The 24,386-nt window shown below is 46.1% G+C and overlaps 2 protein-coding genes across 2 annotated transcripts in view; one reads left to right on the top strand and one right to left on the bottom strand.

Annotated features, from left to right (window-relative positions):
• ADRM1 (ADRM1 26S proteasome ubiquitin receptor) overlaps positions 1-13,909 on the bottom strand; it is a 62,919-nt gene extending 49,010 nt beyond the window's left edge. Inside the window, exon 1 of the mRNA XM_063404291.1 lies at positions 13,899-13,909. The gene's annotated coding sequence lies outside the window, so the exon portion shown is untranslated. The remainder of the gene's footprint in view (positions 1-13,898) is intronic.
• HRH3 (histamine receptor H3) lies at positions 13,414-17,989 on the top strand. The gene is made up of 3 exons (XM_063404281.1): positions 13,414-14,018; positions 14,276-14,442; positions 15,298-17,989. The coding sequence occupies exons 1-3, from the start codon at positions 13,559-13,561 to the stop codon at positions 16,177-16,179; spliced, it is 1,509 nt and encodes a 502-aa protein (XP_063260351.1). The 5' UTR covers positions 13,414-13,558; the 3' UTR covers positions 16,180-17,989.
• The last annotated feature ends 6,397 nt before the right edge of the window (positions 17,990-24,386 follow it).

The raw sequence follows: 24,386 nt of genomic DNA, 5'->3' as shown, positions 1-24,386 counted from the left end.
TCGTTTGCACTGAGTGAGGGTTTCTCCTTGGCTGATAGAGTTCAATTTTGGCTCCACGCATGACATTTACACTGCTGGGAGTAATATTCAAGGAGGCACGACTGATGTGAAACTTCTAATTGACCATGATGTGATTCATTGGGAGGCTCACACTCTCTGAGTTAAAACAGCATCACTAAAAAAAAGAAATCACTGAAACCCCCCGCTGTCTGGCAATCAGGTGCCCCAGGAGCCTTGAAGTACTGCTGTGGGATGGCCAGGGCTGTTTGCTGCAGGTGCAGCTTGGGCTGCTGCAGCCCCTCACCTGCAGCTCAAGCAGGGTCCAGCAATGGCTCTCCAGATGCAGCACTTGATTTTTGGAAGTGGCTTTGCACAGGCCAGGAAAAACATCCCTTCTGTGGGAGCATGGAGGCAGAAGGAGTGAAGACTCAGGCAGGAAGGAGTAGGGTGAGGAGGGAACCAGTGAGCATCACATTTCCTCAGACTAGTCATAGAATCATAGCATTTCCTCAAATTAGTCATAGAATTACAGGACAGTTTTGGTTAGAAGTGTTGGTCCATTCCCCCTGCAATAAGCAGGGGCACCTTCAAGTAGACCAGGTTGCTCAGAGCCCTGTCCAACCTCCCCTTGAACACTTCCAGGGACGGGACATCCATCACTCCTCTGGACAATTTGTTCTGGTATTTTACCACGCTCGTTGTAATTTCTTTCCCTAATATCTACACTGAACCTTTTTTAGTTTCAAAGCATCACCCATCCTTGGCAGTGCTCAGATCAGCCCTGGGACTTCTTCTAACCTGGAGAGGGATGGGTCTGGAGCAGCCCTATGCCAAGAGAGGAGACACAAGTGCCCTTTCAGCCAGAGTGAACTTTACCAGGTTTTTAGTAGGAACAAAACATTATCTGTTCCCAGGAGCAGCCTTGTGAGGCTGCACATGCTCTCACTGCTTCGGGCAAACACAAGTGGAAGGACTTTTTCCTATCTTTTGTGTGTGCAACCCCTATTTAATGTAAATGTACTTACCAGAAATTGAATAACTCCCACACCAGTAATTTCACACCCATCCAACATTTAAATTATGAATGCAATAATCTGCAGCACCGCGACTCACAAGGCAAGGCTAGAATTCCCGAGGCAAGAAAAAAATCTATTTTTAGACCTTTGCAGCTGAGATTTTTACTAGATGTAGGAATTTGCTCCCTTCTGTTGCCTCGGGGGTTAATTTGTGTGCAAAGTTTCAGGGTTTTGGTTTTCCGTCCTTTAGGGGGTCAAACCTGAAACCAGCAAAACAAACAAGCTGCTTTCAGGGGAAGGAATGCAAGAAGAAATCCCCGTGCTCTGCCGGGGTGAGGGATTGCCTAACAGGGTTACTGTGAGGCAGAGAAGTGATGAAATTGGTTGTTCCTCTGAGAACATCCTCTGGCTGAGCTGTAACCTGGCTCAGGAGTGGTGTGTGTTCTCCCTAAGCAGCGGCTGTGCTGGAATCATTCCATCTTCAGTCCATGTAGCTGGCAGCAGTTTCTCAAGAAGATGCTCCTGACTTATATTTGGAAGTGCCATTTAAAATCTTGGGTTATTTTCTTCACTATATTTCTTAAGATTTGGGTTTTGTTGTTTTTGGGTTTTTTTAATCTGTTTCATGGACTTGGTGTTTTACTTGTTCATTTTCTTCTCTACGTGGTACCAAGGAGAGACCAAAGCAGTGCAAAGCTCTTCCTTTCCTCTGTGTATGGCAACAGCAGAAAATGAATGAGAGAGAGAGAACAGGATCAGATGCACCCCAATAATCAGAAGCTCCTTTCTGCTGGGCCCCACGAGGGATCTGTGTCATCCAGAGCAAGGAGGCAGCTCTGGTTCAGGCTGAGCAGCTCAGGCTTGCATCACTTTTTGTGACACATAAAAGCATTTATCAGCAGGGCTCGTAATAACTGGTGGATGAGATGTGGTGCTCCTTCCAAATCAGGTCTGTGGAGTAATGCTCTCCATGCCAAGCTCCATCTGGAGTCACAGCCTGGTGAGAAATCCCAGCCCTGGCACTCTCCTCCCTTGACAAACTGCCCCACTGCCATTTCTTGATCAGAGGCTGCCAAAATGGGAGCTCTGACACCACCTTGCCTGCCCAAACCCAGCTGAGTGACTGCTTGGTGGCAAGAGTTAAACAGAGTTATTTTGCTTCTGTATGTACAGAAAAAGATGCTAAATCTCTGCTCCCAGTGCCCTATGAAAGGCTCTAGCAGAGTAGATGGACATTAATTTCCTTTCCTCTGCGAAGTAATGCACTGCCTTCCCTGATGTGATTAGGCTTTGGTTGTGCTTGAGAGAAAAAATATTAAAAAATAAAAAAATATTGTGGCAAATGGAGATGCAATTCTTTTAAAACATTGTATTTTTGAGAGGTAACAGCAACAAAAAATATGTGAAGATCAAAGAGAAGAGAGGCTGTGCTCAAGGATAACTCAAAAATAATACAGGGCAGTTGCTGAGCAACTCTCCAATGAAATGTATTGCTATTTTCTGATCCCTTCCCCCATCTGCACAAGAGGGATGGTGTCTAGTACTGGTCAAAGAAAAAGTCTGTGTGATTGCCTGAGTACAATTAGATCTGAGGTCTTTGTAAACAGCTCCTATCAATCAGCCTTGAGGCATTGATCTTACATCTAAAGCACTTATTGAAAAATAAATTATGAATTTTTTGATCTAATCCACTATTAAGGATTCCTTTCTTCCTTTTTGAGGCTGGGTAAATAAAATTCTTCCATCAGAACTTGCTTAATAATTATGCTGGACACACGGCAGACCAAATCCTGAGGGTGAAGCAAAGCGAGGACTCAGAAGCTAAAGGCTGATCTCTTTTTCTCTGGTCTTTTCTTGTTTTGTTGGAAGAGCTATTCTTTAACCAGGCATTGCACAGTGCTAAATGCATTCCAATAATCAGGGCATTGTCTGTTATCTGGGAAGCACATGTGCCACAGGGATCTGCCTGCTGCAGAGTGGTGCCCGAGGACTTCGCCTTTCTCCTCCCACAGTGGGTCTGTCCTGGTTCTGCTTTTGTGCAGCTGCTGGCACTTGGTTCCAGATGCAAAAGTGCTTTTTTCCTCCGAGGAGGGATTGTCAGTACCCATCTGTGGGGATCCTCCAGCATCAAGATTGTACTGAGACCATCAGATGGAGGGGCAGATGCCATGACAGCTCCATAGCAGGACTGGGACACAGCTCAGGGGGTCGCTGTCCCTCGCTCCTGCTGGGGTCCCTGGGGAGATATTTAGATCTCTGATAACCATGGAAATATATTGTGTCATCTCATTTTGTCACAGAAGGGAACAAATTCCTGAGCTCCACCCCAGCCTGCAGAAATGGAGGGGGAGGAAGATCCCACTTTTCCATCTCCCTCTCCAGCAGGGCAGGATGGAGATGTGACTCCACATTGGGCACCCCACAGGGGAGGGGCCCTGTGAGCACCCTGGGGTGGGGTCATCCACGGGGTCAGGGACCACAGACCCCCTGCTCGACTCTTCTTCCCAGGGGATGGGCCTGAGGCAAAACAGATGTTTGACCCACTGCAACATCAGTGTGACAAGGCTTGCCCTGCTATTTCCCAGTATTTTTTTTAATACTGCTTTGAAAGCAGTGCAGCCAGCTCAGCTCTGCCTCTTGGATGCTGGCAGGCTGCCACCCTTTAATTAAGCCTGCTGTTATGTCTAATGCTGGTGGCAGTGTTTCAGGGCACCAGCACAGAGGCTGGGAGAGTGGGAGCAGGAGATGAGGTGGCTGCAGAGCTGTGTGTGACTTGGATGTTCAGGCTGACATGCCAAACTGAGAGTGTTGATTTTATCCCCCTCAGTGGTCAGATCAGCTCGTGAGCACAGATCCAGCCAGACCATAGAAAAACTCCTTTTCCTGCAGGGAAGAGGGCGACTGAGAGCAGAGAGCATTGGTTTGAAACCACACCCTCATTTCGTGGTCCAAAAGTGCTGCCAGAGAGCTCTCTGAAATTCCCTGGTGCCCAGGTGTGTGCCCACAGCAAGGAGCCAGCTCAGCAGGCTCGACCCTCCACTCACACCTGGGCACAGGGGCAACCTGCACCTGGCTGAACAGAGCTTGAGCTGAGCTTCCAGCCCTGGTGACAGGAGCAGGGACTGAGGAAGGGACAGCTTCAGCATCTCTCACCGTGCTGGAGGCCAGACTGCAGGCAAAGTCTGGGTAGTTTTCCCTCCGCTTCTGGCTGCTCCACATAAAGCAGCTCACATTGATGTGGTCCCCCATCATGTGCATCAACAAAGTGAGCTGTGCCCAGGGACATTTCACTGCTACAGAGCCTCTCTGCTGCAAGTCATGGCTTGATTTCAGAGCATTCTTCAGCCTCACTCCTCCCGAGAGCACAACTCTGTTCCTCTCTCCTCTCCCTCTCCCTCTCCCTCTCCCTCTCCCTCTCCCTCTCCCTCTCCCTCTCCCTCTCCTCTCCCTGTGCAGCCCAGGACTGAATTTCAATGCCACTGTGCAGTGCCCTATCCCAGGACAGGGTGACAGGGCACAACCAGGAGTGTGCAATCCCAAATCCCGGTCCCTGCGGCTCCCTGTCCCCACTGCCAGCCGGGGATGCTTTGGAGCATCAGCCTCGCATTGCAAACACGTTGGGATGCCACTGGGATGCGGGACTCTGCCACCACCAAGTGATGAGTGGAAAGAGGAGAGAACAGCCTGCTCATGGCAGCACTGTGTATCCTCAGAGCTGTGCCCGGCACTCTGAGATCTGTCCTGTGCCCCTGATCCTCTCTCCTCAGCCCCACGAGGCTGAGCTGCTCTGCTCTGCTTGCAGAGAATGCCACGGACTGAGCCGTGCTGCAATTAAACACTCTCCCTGTTCTATGCTAATGAGCAGCGGGAACAGAATGCACAGTGGCAGATAATTACAGGTGAGCAATTACGGACACAATCTTGCCTCTTCCTTGTCCTTGCACTGTTTTTTCCGCTGTTCCACGCTTGCAGGGTGCCTGACACAGCGGCCAGAGCTCTGAAGATGATGAGCAGAGTAATAAAAAAGCTCTTTGAAGCACACCCCCGAAGCTCCATGAGCCCTGATCATCCCTTCATGCCACTTTTCTGCAGCCCTGCTGGCCAGGGCAGCGAGCAGGAGATCCACTTCAGGTGTTCTGAGCTGTTAAAAGGGGTGTCATTAAGAAACCCCAACTTAATCATGATAATTGAATTAAAGGAATATTGTGGAATATTTCCTGCTTGTTTTCAAGAGGGCTTGTAACTTGCTAAAACTTTTTGAAATCCAGCTGCTGTAAATAGCAGCTCGTGTGCTTTCCCAATCATTTACCTTTCTTGCTCAATACCAAGTATCTATTTAGGAACTGGTTTTCAAAACACTGTGCACTTTACACAACTAATTTGGGGAAGTCTGTGGTGTGTCCCAATGCTCAAAAAAGTGCTGTGACAATCTGAGGAGATCACATGTATAAAGTTAACCTATAGAAACAAATAAGCACATTTTAATACACGCAATCTCTGGCAGGATTGCTTAGAAATCGTGAAGAGTTTTAAAACAATGCCATAATATTCTGAAATGCCAGATGTCACATGAAATATTATTCAGAATCACTTCTCTCCCCTTCCCAACCTGCCTGCAAACAAGTGGGATTTGCACAGCCCGGCCGTGGGTGCTGGGAACAGCATCAGCTGTGAGTGATGCATTATTAACAACTGGAATTATTAACTCTGTTTCAGAAAGCTTTTCTGTGCCTGTACACACAGTCGTTTGCAAAATTATTTGGAAAATTCATCTTGCACCTGATCCCCCCCTTTTTTAATGAAGTATGTCGTGCTGTCAGACAATGCTGATGGACAGCAAAGAGCAAGGAGAAAGGGAAATAGCTCCTGAAATGACAGGCAGAGCCTTTCCCACAAAGTACCTCCCTCAGAGAGTTAAAGCAGAGCAGAACAAGGGGAGATTAAAAGGGAAATTGCACTGTGGGAGGGGGTGGCAGTGTGGTGGGACCTGGGTCCCTGTGGGGGAGGTGAATATCCCAGTTCCTCACCTACTGCCAGAGCTTTTTGCCACTAGGAAGATGCTGATGGCACCTGGCTCCAGATTTGTCCCCTCCTCTGTTCCCTGGCTCTGCTTTTCCAGCCACAGCTCCAGCAGCAGCTCCAAGGAGAACCTCTCTGCTCACAAGGCATTGCTGCTTTTTGTCTCCTTCAACATCTGGTTGGGAAGTAGGAAAACTCCCTCCTTGCAGTGACCAGAGATACCCCTGGGCTCCAGGGGAGCTCTATAACCACTGGAACCCTTGGCATCCTCACTCCATGCTCAGGTCTGCATCTCATTCCTATTTTTGCTGCTCTTCTCTTTTTCCAAGCAAATTACTGAGGAATCCTCCACCCACCGAGCACCAACCCAACCTTCATCAGAATACTGCCTGCAAAAACTTTAAGGCAGGGATTTTTGTGTTGTTGACATTCATTTTCAAACTTCACATTGTCTTGTAGGCCTTGTGAAAGAAAGGAAAGAGACAGGTGGGAATGATTTCATGCTTTCCCTGCCCTGCCAGGGCGATGTTTCTCAGCCTCCACAGGGAGGAGATGTGTGTGAAGCAAGAGGGTAAGAGGAGTTTCTGTGGTCACTGCTTTTGGGATAAGCAGGTACAGTCTGTCATGCAGCCTAAAAGGAGATCTTGCTTCTGCATCCCCCAAATTCTTTCTTCTGTACTCTCTGGGCCTGTACCATGAAGGAAACTCACTGGCTGACCATCATCTCCTGGAGATGTTGGATTTGACCAGTGATCCTGCTGTGCTGAGGCAGAGAACAGCCAGGGGGGTGGCAGCAGACACCATTCAGGGGGATGACCCAGCTCCTGCACATCTTGTTTTGCTCCTGTGTTTTTCAGTCCCTTAAATTACACTGAAAGTGGTTAATGTTCTTGTCCTCAACTCCTCCCTCCAGCACGGCTGAACTCTGGTTAGGCAGAGGTCAGAACCAGCAGGACATGATTACTCATTGGAAAGAGAAGGACTTTCAGTTCTTCTTTTTCCTTTGTATTGTTCCAGGATGGTCTGAACTCAGATCACAGCAGCTGTGACATCCAGTGGCAGCTCTGTAGCGTTTGGAGTCCCCCAAGACAGTTCACCAAGACAGCTTTCACAAGAAGAGCCCTCTCATCATTATGGTCAGGAAAAGGAGATTCCTGTTACTTACAGCCACAGTAAACTCCCCCTCTTCAGGCCAGAAGCCTCAGCAAAGCCCAGGGTGGCTGATGAGATGGATTTATTTGCTAAAACCCTGCTTGCTGCAAGCCAGACCAATAAAGAGACCTGCTGGAAGTCTCAGCTCTCCAGACCCAGGAGGGCTCTGTTTCCTTTGCCCTGTACTATCTTTGCACAAATCTGATTCCAAATGATTTTTCTAGAGGTCAAACTAGCTTCAGCAACATGGATTTGGGCTTGGAAGGGGAAGACACTAGATAACAGCATAGGCAGAAATATCCTGAGCATCATTGCAGCTTTGCCTGCAGTGAGCTGATGCTTCCTAAAAGCTTCATCTTCCTCCTGCCACTGTGTCCCTTTTCACTCCTCTTCCCCATGCCTTTGTAGCTGGATGCCTGACATACTCTGTGTTAGTCTCTGCTGCCTTATAATGGACATCAAAAGAATGAAAAGATGATGAATTGGAGATCAGGACCCAGAGAAATCATTTATAGAAGGGAATACATTAGACACAGCACAGCTCAATAGGAGATATATTCTCCATCTACCTTTGTTACACAGATCTAAGGGCAGGCTTGGCATTGTCTCAAGCAGACAGAGATGGGGTTGAGACAAGATTTTTTATGAGAAAAGCCAGGAGTCAGGGAAAATCCATGTAAGATGAAGGTCTTTCTAAATTAGGGTGATCTGGAGCCTGTGAGTCAGGCTTTGGAAGGCAAATGGCAGTCAGAGAGAGCAGCATCCCTCTGGCAGCAAATTCATAACCAGGGAGCTGAACAGAATCCAGCCCCTTCAAAAATGGAGAAGTGGCCACAGTGGCTGACAGGGATGAGACAGGGAACGTGGCAGAGCTGACAAAGGCTGGAAGGATAGAGGGATGTGTTACCCTCTCCCTAGGGCACTTTTCTCTGGAGAAAATGCACTTGATAACTGGACCTTAAACCTTACGAGGGCTTTTAGAGACACAAACACTTGAAATGCCTGCCTGAAATAGCAGCATCTCCAGAGAGATCACAGAGATGGTGTCTTGGTGGAGGAGTGCTGCCCTGGGCAGAGGCTGCTGCATCATTTCACAGGTGCCACAGGAGAGGGAGAGAATAACAACAAGCTTCAGACCCTCTTGGCTAGACAGTGCCCAGCACCTGGGGGCACCAGTATTCATTATCACAGAAGCCAAATAAACAAGATAAAGTTAGCTAAAGTGCAGATTCTCCTGATCTCAGACACAAAGATTTATTTGCCCACTACGCTCCAGAGAGATGTGTTCCCCTCTATTCCATGTTGCTTATACAACCACATATGCTTGGAGAGGAGGTGTCATACAGGAGATAAAAGCTTTGGCTTACAGAAAAGTCCCTCAAGTTCTGTGCCTGAAGGACCCTGCAGCTTGTAGGACACCTGAAGGGAGCCTCTGGGGACAGCTGCTGCCCTCAGCTGCCCTGGCATGACTCAGAAGAAACTCTTTTGGGTCAGTTAAGTTGGGCAGAGACAAGAGCAAAGTTGTCTATGTTTGTGTTTGGAAGGGATCTGGCAAACCCAGGGCTCCATCACCCTTCCTGATGCACACAAAGAATTAATGCATTTGCAACTTTGTAAAGGGGAAGAAAATTGGGCCCATGTTGAGCAGCGATAATGAATTAAACTGAATTAAATTTTGATACATGTTAGAGATATGTTAGTTACTATATAAAGTAATATACTTAATTAGCCCAGGAAGACTGTTAAATATTACATAAGGTTAGCAATGAGCTCCTGCAGGAAGCGAGCTAGCTGACATTTGTAGGTCTGCTCACATGAGAACCTGGTGGTAGCTCTGGAGATATCCACGGACTCCACAAATGGGCTCAAACTGTCCCCCTCTAATTGCTCAGTGACCCGAGGTTTTATGAAGTCTGATGGAATGCAAAGGAGCCCACTGTGCCACAGCTTGCACCATGGCCCAGAGAAACCCAGCTCATTTCTCTACAGCTGCTCTGTTTTCTGTCTGCCTGGGAACAGGACTGGCTTTGATTAGAAATGTTTTAGTCCTTCCCAAATCTCCTTTTGTCACTCGTAACCCACACCGCTCACTGCCATTAAGAGTATTAGAAACAAAAGCCAGCCTTGCCTCTTAAACCATCCCCTGACGGAGTACCAAATTTAATGGATACTTCTTCAACAGAGCTTTAACATTCACTCCTCCATGTGGCAAAATTCTTCCAGCATGGTTGGTAGCAGCTGCACACAGATTTCACATCTTCATATTCAGACCCTGCTGTCTCTCTCTGAAAACATCTATCGGTCAGAGCAGCAGCTGCCAGCTCAGTCCAAGCTGACAGATGTAGGATGACTTCTGCTCTCATTCCCCACTGTGCTCTGAAACGTTCATTTCAAAATACAATACTGAATTGGCCTTGACAAGAATCAGGTGTTAACGCTGATCAGACAGTTACTTCATTACTAATGGCATTACTCATCCTGCTCTTCGGAGTTTTCCTCCTCCAGAGTCGTTAAACTCAACATTCCCCTGCTCACAAAAGTGCTGTTGGATTGAACAAGGGTGGAAATGTGACTTTTTGTGGTGACAAGGTGATTTGTAATTGTAAGGAGCTCGTTCCCTAGGAGCCAAAAGCAGCCATGGCAATTTGAGACAGGTCCAACTATGAAAAGTCTCCTTGTACTAAAGGATGCATTTTTTAACACTTTGGGAGTTTGGATTTGCAGGTTACAGCCAGGAATGGAGAGAAAGAAGAAAGGAAGGAGAGGAATGATGGAAGGAAAAGAAAGAAATGAAAAGGCACAGGACAGGTTTTGAATGCAGGTGGGCACACACTGTGCCCATGGGGACATTTCCCCTCTAGAATTTGTGATCCTTCTCAGGGACATGGTGACTTTGTGGCCATGTGCAGCTCTTAGCACGTGTTGCTTTGGGAGTGGAGATGTCAGCTCCTCCCACCTTTCTGAAAACTGGCTCACAGATTATTTCTTAGCATTTTCAAGGATTATTTCAGTCATCATTATCTTTGTTCAACATCAAACTCACTCAGTTATGTCCCTTGCAATGTGTTAAGGAAGAGAACACCACCAGCAGAAGCTGTTTTGACATGTGGCTGAGCTGGATGAAGCACATCAAGACACCAATTTCATCATGTCCCAGCCAGGTTTGGATTGTCGTGCTGGTTTTCAGTCCTAATAGCTCCCCAAGTTTTGACAGACAAGTTGTTGTTGGGTTTGTTTTTAAGAGAATATATATCAAAGAGTAGTATTTCATTGCAAAGGCATCTCCAGCATGAGAAATGGTCCCTTGGTGTTTTCTGTATCCTACTTGTTGATGCTACATGTAAAATATTCATGTTGTGGGTTTGTGCTGTATCTTGGGGGTCTGGCAAAGCAGGAGCTCAAGGGCTCTTGAAGATTTTGCCCTCAGCTACTCTGGGATCTCTTTTCTCTGCCACACGCCCTTCTCTTTACCTTTGTGTGCTGGTAACGTGTGAGGGGATTTAAAAGAAGGGAGTTTTCCAAACAGAATAAACATGTCCCACGATGAAAGGCAGAAGAAAAGGAAATAAAACAAAGGGATGGGTTTCACAGTGACAGCTACTTGTGTGAATGCCAGAGGACTTTCAAGCTTCATCAGTAAAGACATGGACACAAAGAGGTTTTTTAATGATCTCTTTCTTTAAAGTTTGTTTCAGAGACAAACTGGCTCCATGGGACAGAAGTAAGCAACAGAAAAACTACAACTTGTTCATATCCTCCTAGTTGTAGGTCTATAGAGAGCTATCTGTGGGCAAGGTGGTGCAGACAGGAGAAAACTTTTTGACTGTGAGGGCAGTCTGGAGGGGTTATGGAGACTTCATTCCTGGAGATATTCAAACCCCAACCAGACAAAGCCTTGGGCAGCCTGCTGTATCTGAGCCTGCTTCAGCAGAGGAGTTGGCCTAGAGAATCTCAAGAGGTCCCTTCCAGACTGAACCATCCTGTGACCTGCCACCCCCAGCTCCTGCTTCTCAGGCACAACCTCAGAACAAACAGAAAGCAGCCTCAGGAGAGCTTGGAGCTGAGCCCTGACCATCTGGAAAGGTTCCACTGTACAGATCCACAAGGGCTGAGCAGTGGTCAGGAGATTTCCCTGCCCAGGAGAGGACCCCATGGCCTGATGCAGGGTGATCAGAACACCCTATATTTACTTATATAACCTCATATAACTTATGAGTATATGGAATATCTACACATGGCATATGTACCCTGTAAGTCAGGTCCAAATGTGAGCTGTCAGACCATCTGCTTGCATGTCTGAGTGTGATCTGCTTTAACTACAGGTTGTGTGATTTCCTTTATTACCAAGATGCCATGTTTCCTTAAATATATTAGAAATACACTTGTCTGCTGTAGCAAGAGACAAACATCAGGATCAGGAAACCTGTAATCTGAGCTCTATCACCTCTTATTTATCCAACAATCCTGGCAATTTACTCTGGATAAACAGTAACTGTGATTTGTCCACATTATATTATAGCACTTTATAAATTATCTTAGGTACAAAGTAGGGGGTTTGCTTTCTATCTGGATGGTGAAATTTCTGAATAATGGATGACAGCTAACAAGCAGCAAACTGCTCCCAGGGATAGGAGCTGCACAGCACACACCCCATGGTTTGGAATTTGTAAACATTTCAATGAACACTAACGCTTGACTGAGTAGATGAGGATTACAAATAACACCAGATCACAAACAGCCACACAGTGAAAGTGATTCGTGGGTTCATTAAACATCACAAGCTTCAAAAAACAAAACAAACAAACAAAAAAAATGAAAACTACCCCTGTTTATCACGTCTATGGTGACTGGCATAAAATTCATGTCCTCTCTGCTGCGGCCGTGCCGCGGGTGCCCAGCTGGGTTGTGGTGGAATCCCGGCCCAGGTTAAGTCGGATCATCCTCGCAGCGGGGCTGATGCCCCGCACGGAGCCCCTCGGGCCGTTCTCCCCCGCCCGCCGCACCCGCAGCGCTCCGCGGGCGCACAGTGACATCCTCTGTCGGGATGCGGCAGCAGCGCAGCCCGAGCCCCCCCGAGCGGACCGGCCTGGGGACATTTGTCTCCCCGAGGAAGGGGACACAAGTGCCAGGCAGCTGCCAGACCTGCCCGGCTCGTTGTGAGCACAGCTGGGAACAGCGAGCCCGGCGCTGAGCGCGGAGCCAGCGCGCTGTCCCAGGGCTGGCACCTTAAGGGACAGCATGGGGCTGGTTCTTGCTCAGGCCACCCTTGGGTGGGTGCCACAAAGGCCACCCCTGCGGGAGGGCTGAGAAGTGTTGGCACTGCTGCAAATGGTTCACCGCGATTCCTGAGAGCCCCCTCGGCCCCTCCAGCGGGATCAGGACAGTGGCTGTGGCAGCGTGTTTGAGGAGGAATTTCTGCGAGGCTGTAGTAATTCCTGAGGTGAAAATAGCTTTTGGAGCAATCAGAAGGTGGCAAACCCCCTGGGTATTAACTAAAGGCTTGTTTCTGGGTTTGTGGTGTTCTTGCTTTGCTGATGTTCTCTCTGTTCCTCACACCTTATCCGAATTCCCCAGAAGGTCAGGGTCTCCAGACAGGACGCTCCTCTGTTTTGCAGCTGCTGCCCTGCACACCCCTGTGCTGTTCTGCAGAGGTGGTGACAGCAGAAGGGACCAGCCCCTGTGACAATGCCTGTGAGGATGTTTCCTCTCCTGCCACTGGAGCAGGCACCGTGCACAGGGGTTGTGCAGTGGTAGGTAACCTCCTCCTGCAGAATCACCAGCTGAAACAAGTCCTCAGACAAAAATTAATCTCTTCAGCTGTGAAGAGTGAACAAATGGTGGAAGAAGGAAGAGTAAATCCCCTCCCTGGAGCTGGGGCTGGGGGCCCCAAGGACGCCTTGGTTTGCAGACCAAGAATTGCCTGCACCTCAGCAGCTTTGCCTCTTCCTCCTGCTGCCCATGACGAGCAGAGGCAAGATCACCACCCTCTATGTTCCACCTGCCCAGGGAGCTCTCCTGGCTGATTAAAAGGCAAATGAAGTTCTGACTTCACTTCTGTTCATTAAGGCACAGACCCCACGGCAGGAGCAATAAACTCGTGGTGGACGCTTTGGAGAGATGTAGGGATGTTGCTGTGCAGCCTGCAAGGATGCTCTGGGAGAATACAAGGATGCTTCTGGGTTGAGAGGGGAAAGAGGAATGTAGAGATGTTCTGGGAGGTGGCAGGGACACTTTGAGGTAATGCAGTGATGCTCCAGAGAAGGGAAATGGGAGAAGATGCTCTAGGGGGATTCAGGGATGCTCTGAGGTAATGCAAGGATGCTACCAGGTTGAGAGGGGAATGTGTGGATTCTCAGGGATGCTCCGAAGGAATGAAGGCATGTTCTGAGCTAGTACAAAGACGTTCCCGGGCTGAGAGTGTACGTGGGAATGTGCAGATGCTCAGGGATGCTCTCGTGGGATGCAGAGACGCTTGGGCGGATTTAGGGATGCCCTGGGAGTTTCGGGGCTGCTCGGGGGTGTACGAGGGGGTGCTGGCAGCCGGGGCGGGAGGCGGGAGCGGGCGGGGCGGGGAGGGGCAGCAGCCCCGCGGCGGCGTTGCTGCGGGAGCGCTGCGGGCCATGGAGAGCGGCGGGGCGCTGAACGGCTCCGCCGCCGCCGGCAGCTTCACGGCCGCGGGCACGGCGGCGCTGGGCGCGCTGATGGCCCTGCTCAGCGTCCTCATCGTGGCGGGCAACGCGCTGGTGATGTGGGCATTCGTGGCGGACTCCAGCCTGCGCACCCACAACAATTTCTTCCTCCTCAACCTGGCCATCTCGGATTTCCTCGTAGGTAAAGTGCCGCCCGCGGGGCTCCCGGCCCGGCAGCAACTCTGCGGCGGGGCGGGCGGCGCGCCCGGGGCTCCGGCTGCTCCCCGCGGGCCGTGCCTTCACTCCGGCCCTGCTCCTGCCCCCGGTACCCTCCCGTGGTCCCCGGCTCCCTCCCGCTGTCCCAGGCCGCTCCCTCCGCCCGGGCGAGCAGAGGGAAGGAGCCGCCCGGCCCCCGCGGGTCCCCCGAGTCTCACCGGGAACGGACCCCTCCGCTTGCAGGTGCCTGCTGCATCCCCCTGTACGTGCCCTATGGGCTGACTAAGAAATGGATCTTCGGGAGAAGCCTCTGCAAACTCTGGCTGGTGCTCGATTACTTGTCGTGCTCTTCTTCGGTCTTCAACATCGTACTAATTAGCTACGACAGATTCCTCTCGGTGACAAGAGCGGTGAGTCCTGTCATGGCAGCTGAGAGGGACATAACTCTCCTCTTGCTTTATTATCCCGATTCTCTGCAATAATTAAAAGTTGTTTGAATTCTCCAGAAGTGATGACTCAGCCTGGAAGGCAATGATCATCCACAAATGCATAACTCAGCTGTGGTTTCAGATTAGTGTTCCCGGCATAATTAAATCACTTAAGGCTCAGTCCCCGTTGTGCAGGTGTTCCCTTCCCAGGTGACAGGACAGTAGTGTACAAGCGAGCCAGCCAGGTAAGCAGACTTTTAACTAACTTGCAAGAGCTTATTATGCCCAGGACAAACAAGTGGCTTGCAGTCAGACTCGCAGCTTCTCCCTGGCTAGCAGATTGCACTGCCGGCTTTGGCAGGGAGCGTGGAGAGGTCTCTGAGTGTGTGGGAGACCAAAATGCTCGGCCTTTTGCAGGAGGTAATGAGCTGTTCACAGGCAGATCTGACCCGCTGCTGTTTGCTCGTTCCCTGGCTACCAATACAACACGGATTTAGCCCACGAGTTTGTCAAGTCCCTCTCCTTGGGACTTACAGGGAGTAGCTGGGGACAGCTCAGGTAAGTGGTGGGTGTTGGCAGCTGCCAGGCTGTAACCAAGTCAGTGCATTTCCATGTAGCAGACGCTGTGTTTTGGAGCTGTAAAATGAGTGTTCTAAATCTTCCCCGTAAGAGTGTGGTTTATCTAGCAATTGCTCCTGTTGCCTATGGCACATCAATTTGTTGGACTGCTGGGATATTGCCTAGCAACTTTACCGGGAATGCTAATGGTCCATTTGTGAGGAGACTCAGCCAGCTGGGGTGTGGGACTGTGTGTAAGGAAAGGTTTTTCTCTTGCAGGTCGCCTACAGAGCCCAGCAAGGCAAGACCAGGCAAGCAGTGCTGAAGATGGTGCTGGTGTGGGTGTTGGCATTCCTGCTGTACGGACCTGCCATTATCAGCTGGGAGTACATAGCAGGCAAGACCATGGTCCCCAACGACGAATGCTACGCTGAGTTCTTCAACAACTCCTATTTCATCTTTACAGCCTCCATTCTGGAGTTTTTCACCCCTTTTATCAGCGTGATGTTTTTCAACCTAAGCATTTACCTGAACATACAGAAGCGCACCAAAATGCGCCTGGATGTTTTGCATGAAGTGCACGACCAGTCCTTCACTGAAGAGGTGGAAAGGAGCCCAGAAACAAAGCCTTCTTTGAAATGCTGTAAGTGGGAGCAGAAGGAGTCAGCTGAAATCCTCGACCTCTCTAAGTGCAAAGCTCAAGCAGCAGCCTCCTCTTCCAGCCTGGATGCCAAGGACCTGCTGGCAACAAGCTCAGAGAGCTCCAGGAAACCCAAGTGCTGCAACAGAAAAAATTGTAAAAATTCAGCTTCCACTGTGTCCTCAGAGAAACAGGTGAAGATCGTGTCCCAGAGCACTACTCAACACTTCAGGCTCTCTAGAGACAAGAAAGTGGCCAAATCACTGGCAGTCATTGTGAGCATTTTTGGGATCTGCTGGGCACCGTACACTCTGCTGATGATGATCCGTGCCAGCTGCAAATCCAGGGAGTGCATCTCGGAGTCCTGGTATGAGATTTCTTTTTGGCTGCTGTGGATGAACTCAGCTATCAACCCTGTCCTATACCCTCTCTGCCACTCCAGCTTCAAAAGGGCTTTTATTAAAATCCTTTGTCCCAAGAAGCTGAAGATTCAGCCCCAAGATGCCTTTCAGAGCGACTGAAAGTGAAGCCAGCCCAATGTGAGGGTGAGAAAAGCTTTGGTTTACTTCTCCTGTACTGGTGTGGGACTGGAGCTTGTTTCATCTGAAGAACCCCGGAGCAGTGGTGTGGGGCAGGTGAGGAAGGCAGAAGAGTGCTCAATATTAACCTTTTTTAGTTCATCAACAACAAAATCCCACCGCAAAGATAAAGAGGTTTATTGACATTAAGAACAGGTAGTGAAATCTGTCCACCACTTGCAGGTGCCACAAAAGAGCTCTGCTGCCACCTAGTCAGCCTGAGCAGCATCAGCATTTTTCTCCAATAAAATGAAAACAAAACAAAAAAAGCTAATAAAAGTAAATATCAGGCTTAAACTATTGCACTAAACTACAGCTTAGCTGTTGCAAGACCTGATCTTTCTCATAAATGGGAGTGTTTTTTCCTCACACCTATTACACATAGATGATGATACAGAAAGAAAAGAACAAACCTCAGAAGGAAGACATCTCATTTATCATTTTTGCTCCAGCAGCTGCAGCCATAATCTGGATTCCTGTTTCATGGGGTGCAATACATGTCCCTTCCACACCCCAAAAAGGGACAGATCTCTTCCCTAAGAGAGGACAGAACTCTGCCCTGAGGAGTTTACAGGCTCTGAGGCGCTGAGCATCTTGAGGCATGCTGTTGGCATTGCCTGATCCCTCCCTGCTTCAAAACTGCTCTGATTTCCTCTGGGTGCTGCCACACACTGCCCGGGGTTCCCACGGGAGTGTTTCCCTCCTGCCCAGAGCCCCGCAGCAGGAACGAGCCCTGGAGGCTCCTAGGAAAGGGTTCCTGTGCCTGTGTGAAAGGTGCCAGCACAGCACCAGCCCCTCCTCAGGCTCCATCCTGGCAACGCAAAGATATTTTCAAATCTCTTCTGCAGGATCTTAAAAACGCTCTGCTGGCACTGTGTTGGGGAATGACAAGCTCAGAGAGAAGCAAGTCTTGTGGTGTCATTTTTTATGTTCCTTTTTTCTAATGTTCCTTTCAGACCTCTTAAATATTTCAAGTTTCAGAACTCTTGCATTCTTTCTTTTAAAATACCTCACTTCATTGGAGACCTGGGTTGAGCTGATTCAGTCAACACAAGCATCAATTCTTTTATTGTTTCATTTTATTTTTTTTAGTGCTGTTATCTAATTACACAGATAAGAGTCCAGATTCAGGAGACCAGGGCTCTAGCCTTGCTCTTACCATAAAATCCCGGGCATTTTATCTCTGCTTCCCATCTCATGCTTCATCGCAGTTGTCCATTTGTTCTGCAACCTTTTTGGGCACAGAGGCAGTATGACCAAAAAGCAGATTAATTCCACTGCTGGCACTGCTCAGTGATGTAGTAAAACAAATAAGTAATTAGTTGCCATGGCAAGTGCTCGTATTTAACAGTACTGCACAGGGAATGTGCAATAAGTCCGAAAACTGCATTTACAAATGAAAACCTAAATGTTGTAAAGTAGTACCCAAAAGCTCATGATGTTGTGATTGCCAATTACATTTTGCTGTTGCAAGCAAACTGCTTTTTGGCTGCTGCTATGAGTAAAAGAAAATGTATCTCAGTGATATTTGTCAAATAGATCAGTGTTGTCTTGTGAAGCCAAGTATTAAATGATGTCTTGTCTTGTGTATGTGATATTTCAGACTTGTGACATGTTCTGTCAGTCTGTTATATATGGGTTAAAATACAGCCCTGGAATTATGTGTGCTATGAACTGACAGGATAAAAGTTGAGCCTGCTCATACCTTTCCCTGTGTCTGCTCCCTTCTGAAAACTTCAATAAAGTTTTTTATGAGAAGCAAAAAATTTTTATGAGAAGCTTGCTGAATATTTTATGGTGAACAAGGTGTTGTCGGAAATGATAAAATCCAACTGGAAGCAAAACATCTATGGATTTGCCTGAGGAGGCAGATAGACATGTCACAGAAAAACCAGCTCCTGAAACCTCTGAGTTCCTCTCACCTCTGGTGAGCAGGATCCTGACCCCCCTGAGGGTGTGCTGAGTGCACATCACTCACTTCTCTCCAGCTTCTGGTCTTTTCCAGAGCATGTTACACACAGCTGGGATCTGGAGAGGTTACACAGCAATAACTCTTCCTGTAACTCACAAACCCCACTGGTCCACCTAAAAATGACAAAGCCATAATGTGACCAAGGCACCAATTTCCAGCTGTGGTTCTCTTCAGTTGTTCCTCAGGAGAGGTGGAACTACTAGATCATTCATTCTGATTAAAAACTAGATCATTCATTCTGATTAAAAAAGGTGCCTGTTGTGACAACTTCCTTTCCCAGAGGGAAGAAAAGGATATATTTCCTTGTGAGCCTTTTGCACAGTGTTTTCGTGGTCTTTGACCTCCATGTGGGCAGAATTATCTACACTTGGCTGAAAGTAATTTTATTCATTGTTGGACTTTGCTGGGAAGATATTCCTATATAAGATATTCCTAATATAAGATATTCCTATATTCCTAATTCCTATATCCTATTCCTATATTCCTTCCTGAAATAAGAGCTCTTGTTTTGCCAAATAAAAAGGAAAAATAACTACTTTTGCATGGACATGAGGTCACACCTGAGCCTGGTTTTCATACTGAAAACCTTGGGAGATGCTCTGAAGTTTCAGAGTAGCTGATGACTAATTCAAATATGCTAAAAGAGTATTTGAATTGTGCTGATTTTCAGTGTTCAGGACGTAAATGTCTGTATGTATTTGGAAGAGGCGGGGACTAGGGAGTTTCTAGGCATAATCCAATAGGAATTGTGAAAATGCATAACCACCAGACTGCTTGTCAACCAGCCCAGCAAAACTCCTGTGTATCATTTTATTTGCCATACCTGCTAAAAAAATGCCTCTTTCCTATTGTCTAGGCATGAGCTAAGCAGGCAGGACCTGTTTTCAACAACCACGAAGGAAGACTTGCTGTAATTATGAATATAATTCAAATATTTGGGGAAGCACATTGGCTTCATTACCACAGCATATCTCCACAGAGAAAAGAAGCCTGGCTAATTCCAGGGAGGAGCATTCAGTTCATGCAGGGAGTGTTGGTAAATTCACACACCTGCAAGTCATGCCAGGGAGCTTTTTGGAGATGTGACCTCCCACAGGAGCAGAGTGGAGGTGATGCCAGTTCCCCTCTCTTGACACAAACCTACACTCCATTAACTCGAGGACATAAAGGCTGCCCTAACAAGCTCTGTGGTCTTTTCCTACAGCAGCATCTGCATATCAATAAACTATCAAAAAACATTTTTTTTTTAGCACAGCTACTTTCTTTTTGTCTCTCTAAATGCTTCCTCTCTAATCACCAGTAATGAGAGATCTCTTTACACAGACAGGGGAACTTTGCTCCCGCAGCCTCTCCTCTGGCCCCTCCTCAATTACCATCCCTGATTTGTTCTCTCGAACCTGCAGTTACAGAAATTGCTCCATTGTTCCATGGACATCACTGAAGCTTCATTAGCTCAAGGAGGAGGCTGGAGAAGAAGAGGGAATGAAAGAAGCAGCTTTTGTTGAAAACACCTGTCTGTGATAATTAATGAGATTTGCTGGGAGGAAAAGGCTTTGAAATTAGTAAGATGTGATTATATTTTGATTTGAAAGGATGCTAATGGTTTGTAAATCAACATTTATTTTCACAGCAGAACTAGGATGGAAAGACCAGAGGCTAACATCCTTGCCAGAAAGAACTTTACCAATATGATTTCTATGAGGATTAATTTTTTCACAACTCCAGCTGCAGAGCAGTGACACCAGCACAACTTTGCAGTACAGACCTGGTCCTAAAAGAGACCTCCTGCACTCTGCAGAACTTGTTCTGCAAATAGATGAGGCAAAATAAGGAGAGTTATCTTTCCTTCCTTTCCTTCTGAGGAAGGAAAGAAATTCTGATGTGAGAATTGCAGACAAGAATAAAAACTCTGCGAGCTGCCCTGGATGAGTGCCACAAAAGAGAAAAGCTCTCTCAATTTCTGACACCACAAAGCCAGACTTTCATGCAAGATTGCACAGATGTTCCTGTGGACAGTAGGGAACTCACAGCACTTCTCTATTCCCTCAACCTTTACGTCTCCTCCTTTCCTCCTTACAACACTTTTTTGTCAGTATAGTTGCATTTGCAGGATTAAGGAATTATGGGGGTTTAGAAAAGCAATCAGGAATTCTGCAGGGTGAAAGATCTTACCTGTAACCCAGTACCACCATTTTATTGAGAATTAAAACTATCATTGGCATTTACTTCAACAAACCCACCACTACCTGAGGGAGGAACACTCGTGAGCAATTCAAAGGTAAAATAACCCAGCTCTGTCCCTGCAGCTCTTGTTGCAAGCTCAGGAATGTCAATGACTCAATCAGCACCATTTTTATTGCTAAAGATGCATAAGCATTACTTATTTACAAGCCAAACACTTTTACTCCATAATTTGAAAGCTGCTTGCACAGTCTGGGTGCAAAATGGAGCTAATACTTAATCAAAGTACCAAACACCATAGGTAGAGCTATGTGTGGGGGAATAACAAGATTATTTTTGCATTTTTAAAATGCTACAATCTGATTGTTTTTCTTTTCTTAAAGACTTAGAGGCACTAAGCAGGACCTTTGGTTGGATTGGGAAGGCTTCATGACAAAACTGGAGTTTTTTATATGCAGACTGGACCCACAACTTAAACATCTGTTCTTCTAAGCACAAAAATGTGTCTGTGATGTGACACTGACTTTGGAATTATTTTTAACACAATATCCTAGGATTTAGCAGCACAATTAACACTGAAGGAAAACTGATTGGAAAGTAGTTAATAATCTCATTCAAGATCTCTCTGAGCATTCACAAACAACAAGCTCTCTGCTAGGAGGGCACCAACAGTTCTGGCAAAATTTTTAGCTGTTAACTAACAGCTCACACACAGCTTTAGCCTTTAAAAGCTGTTTATTGAAGAACAAACAATAATGAGGGTTGCATATAAACCCTTGAACACGAGGCTGCAAGTGCACCCTGAAGTGCCCATGAAGACAGATTGACAAAACAGAGCAATCACCCTCCATTACGAAAATAATGTATATTTTATACTCTAAATGCACAAATTTAATAGACCACTATGGTGAAAACACCATTTAGTATCTCTGATACAGCTTGTATTCAAAATATACAGGGATAAAATAATATAGGTAATACTTTTATGACTCCTATGGCCAGGGCTTTGGGAATTAAGCTGTTATCCAAGAGCTTTCATGAAAGGAACAAGATCTTTTGTTGCTGCCATTAAAACTTTAATCAAAATAAAGGTTGTGAAAGACTTGATGGAACTGTATAGGCAGAAGATTGCTAAGATAGAGCTAATTCCAGAGTAAGGAAAAGACTGAAGTCAAATAAGATGACTGTAATTGGAAGAATACAGCACCAGGGCAATATAAAACCTCAGCAGAGGACCAAAATGCCCAATGCATCCTTCCTGAATTTCTCACTGCAAAGGGCTCAAGCAGACAGAAGCCTGCAGAATAATTCATCTTTATTGCAGAGAGATAAAGAGCTGAAATACCTTTAAAATTCCCTCTCACAAGTCCCACATGCTCCTGCACTCTACTACAAAGTGACAATCTCAAAAATGAGATAATCCCAGAGAACACAGGGATTATACTGGTTTCCCTTGAAAAAAACCCAGGAATTCAACCTTCCTTCACTCACTTCTTGAGAGATGCTCCAGCAGTACTGAACAAATGACTAAAAGCTGGGAAAATCAGAAATTTAAGGTCATTATGATTGACTGATCTTAATAACCATGTTTGCACTTCAGCAGTTATTTCACTGAGAACCAACACTATGCACCACTTCAGAAAAGTGCCTTCCAGTCACCATTTGTAAATATTAAATATCTGTAATCAATATTAATCACTCCCAACTGTGGCATAAGAAGTTATCAAATCACAATTGCCTCCTTCACAACAAAAGAACACAGGACATAAATTTTATTTGGCCTAAATGCCACTTTTACAGCAGACTCCAAAGAGGTATTTTGTGTGCTGACAGAATCTACCAAATTACCTTTGAAAAGGCAGAGATATTAACTGAAAGACCAGAATGGGCATAGCATTTTCTGAGAAAATCTGAACAAGTTCCTCCTTTATTCAATCACATTTGTGGCCTTCTGTAATTATTTTCTCCATTAATGTATGAGCACTCAGGCTTTCCTGGCATGAAAGAGGGAATATAGCTATTTTTGAGCTTGAATATTAACTAAAAGCAAATCTTCTACTGTGCATCCATTCATCAAGTGCCCTGGTTAGCTAAATGTGATATCAATTTTATTTCAGGCTAAATACATTAGGAAAATAACTTCTGTAGCACTAATTTAATTTAGTCTTAACATACAATTCTAGAACCATTCTGTTGATCAGCTTCATAAGCCACTTCAAGCCATTGAATAACAATTACAAAAATCACTATCTTTAGAACATTTAATTAGTGATAATTATATCAATTAGTAGCACCAGATAGTAAATTGTACATGTTTCACATAGCAATTGTTGTTATCCATCTCCAGATTAAGTTTTATCTACTGTGAAAGAATTTCTGAATGCTTTAAAAAACAACTAGGAGATGTGTGAGTGAGCTCTCCTAAAGCTCCTAAACACTGCCATGGACTGCAGTTCCACAAAGAGGGGAAAGTAGATACTGGAGCATTATTTCCCAAATTCCAGGTCATCTATCTTGCTACAGAATTTCTCTGTGACTCTGCAAGTTGCTAGGGTCCAAATCAATATATTTTAATTCAAAATGTTTAAAATTCAGTGGGATGTAGACTTTTCCAAACCCAGGTAAGTTTGGACTTTAGCCTTCCATGATTCAGTTTCTACCACTGAATGAAGATTAAAAAATCACTCAGAAACATAAGGTACCATAACTGAGAAAAAAGTTTATATTTAAACCCATGAAATTTTCATCCATCAAAACTATTTTCCTAATGGCCGTAAATTAGTTAATGCAGCTGGAAAACTTTGGCTGATTAGAAACAGAGACGTGTTAGCTTGCCAAAATAAAATACATTTTTTCCATCTATAGATACAAGGGGCTCAAGCACAGCTGATGTGGGACCAAACCCATCGTACAGTGGGGCAAGCTTTAAACCCACAACTCCTGGTTCTGGAATTATTGAATGTTATCAGATTTTAGTTTTCTTAGACAGAGCTCAGCATCCCAGTAATTGCTTCTTTGCACCACTGCTTTAAAATTCCATTACATGGCTGCTGTGGGGTTGGATAAGTGAAGAGAAGAAACATTTTCTGAAGCCATGCAGTAAGAAAATATTGATTTAATACAGTGACATTTTACCAGGTTACTTTTTAAATGTGATAAATGTAAGTCGTGTCTGGACAAAGCACTCTAGCTGCCCAAATTCATCTTCCTGCATTACAAGAGAGGAAAACAACAGGAAATGAAGAGCCACAAACCAGTATGATTTAATGAATAAGATAATCAAAACAGGGATACTTCATCCTTAATATCACAGATGTCTTCTTGACAAACCAGTGTTTTAGCAATTGCATTGCCTCATGCAAATATTTCTTGTCATAAGCATTTTCCACTTTTAGTGGAAGATTAATTTATCTGGATTTAGAGAGCGAAGAGTAACTTCTGTCAATGGCTGATTAGAGTGTGTGCAAAGGAAGAGTGGGGTGAGGATTCCCAGGTCTGTGGGAAACAACGATGTTCCAGTCTCAAAGGTAATTAAGCACCAAGAACCCAAATGCCAAGATTCAAATGAGAAATCTTTAAACCATGACGAAGCTTTGCCATATGCAAAAATTGATTCCAAACCATCAGATGCTTTCTAAAATATTGACTGTTACCAGCACATTAATTGCCTATCGATTTCTCCAGTTATAAAGACAAAAAAGGCCCCACGTAGGATTTGAATAACAAAAGATAATTTGTTCAGCAGTTCATTTTCAGCTTTTCAATCAGTCTTAATACATCTGGATCTAAAGTGCATTTCTAAAGCTGCATTTTAAAAGGTGGTTGTGTCTGTATAAAACATCTTCAGCGTTTGTGAATAAGCACAAGGCTCTTCATGCTTTGTGTCTTGTACTCACTCATCATGACATAAAATAACAGCATTTGAGTTTGCTGCAGTGCTACAGTCAGATTAAAAGCCCACCAAACTGAGCCCAGGCCACCACTGCATTATGCCACT

Source organism: Prinia subflava, chromosome 8 (genome assembly GCF_021018805.1).
Source record: "Prinia subflava isolate CZ2003 ecotype Zambia chromosome 8, Cam_Psub_1.2, whole genome shotgun sequence".
Taxonomy (NCBI): Eukaryota; Metazoa; Chordata; class Aves; order Passeriformes; family Cisticolidae; genus Prinia; species Prinia subflava.
This window is presented reverse-complemented; position numbering and strand designations above follow the sequence as displayed.

Excerpts from the sequence above, each read along its gene's own strand:
- HRH3 (XM_063404281.1), top strand. The coding sequence starts at position 13,559 with ATGAAGGCATGTTCTGAGCTAGTACAAAGACGTTCCCGGGCTGAGAGT. Across the intron at positions 14,019-14,275 it reads CATCTCGGATTTCCTCGTAG|GTGCCTGCTGCATCCCCCTG; the intron begins GTAAAGTGCCGC and ends CTCCGCTTGCAG. Across the intron at positions 14,443-15,297 it reads TCCTCTCGGTGACAAGAGCG|GTCGCCTACAGAGCCCAGCA; the intron begins GTGAGTCCTGTC and ends TTTCTCTTGCAG.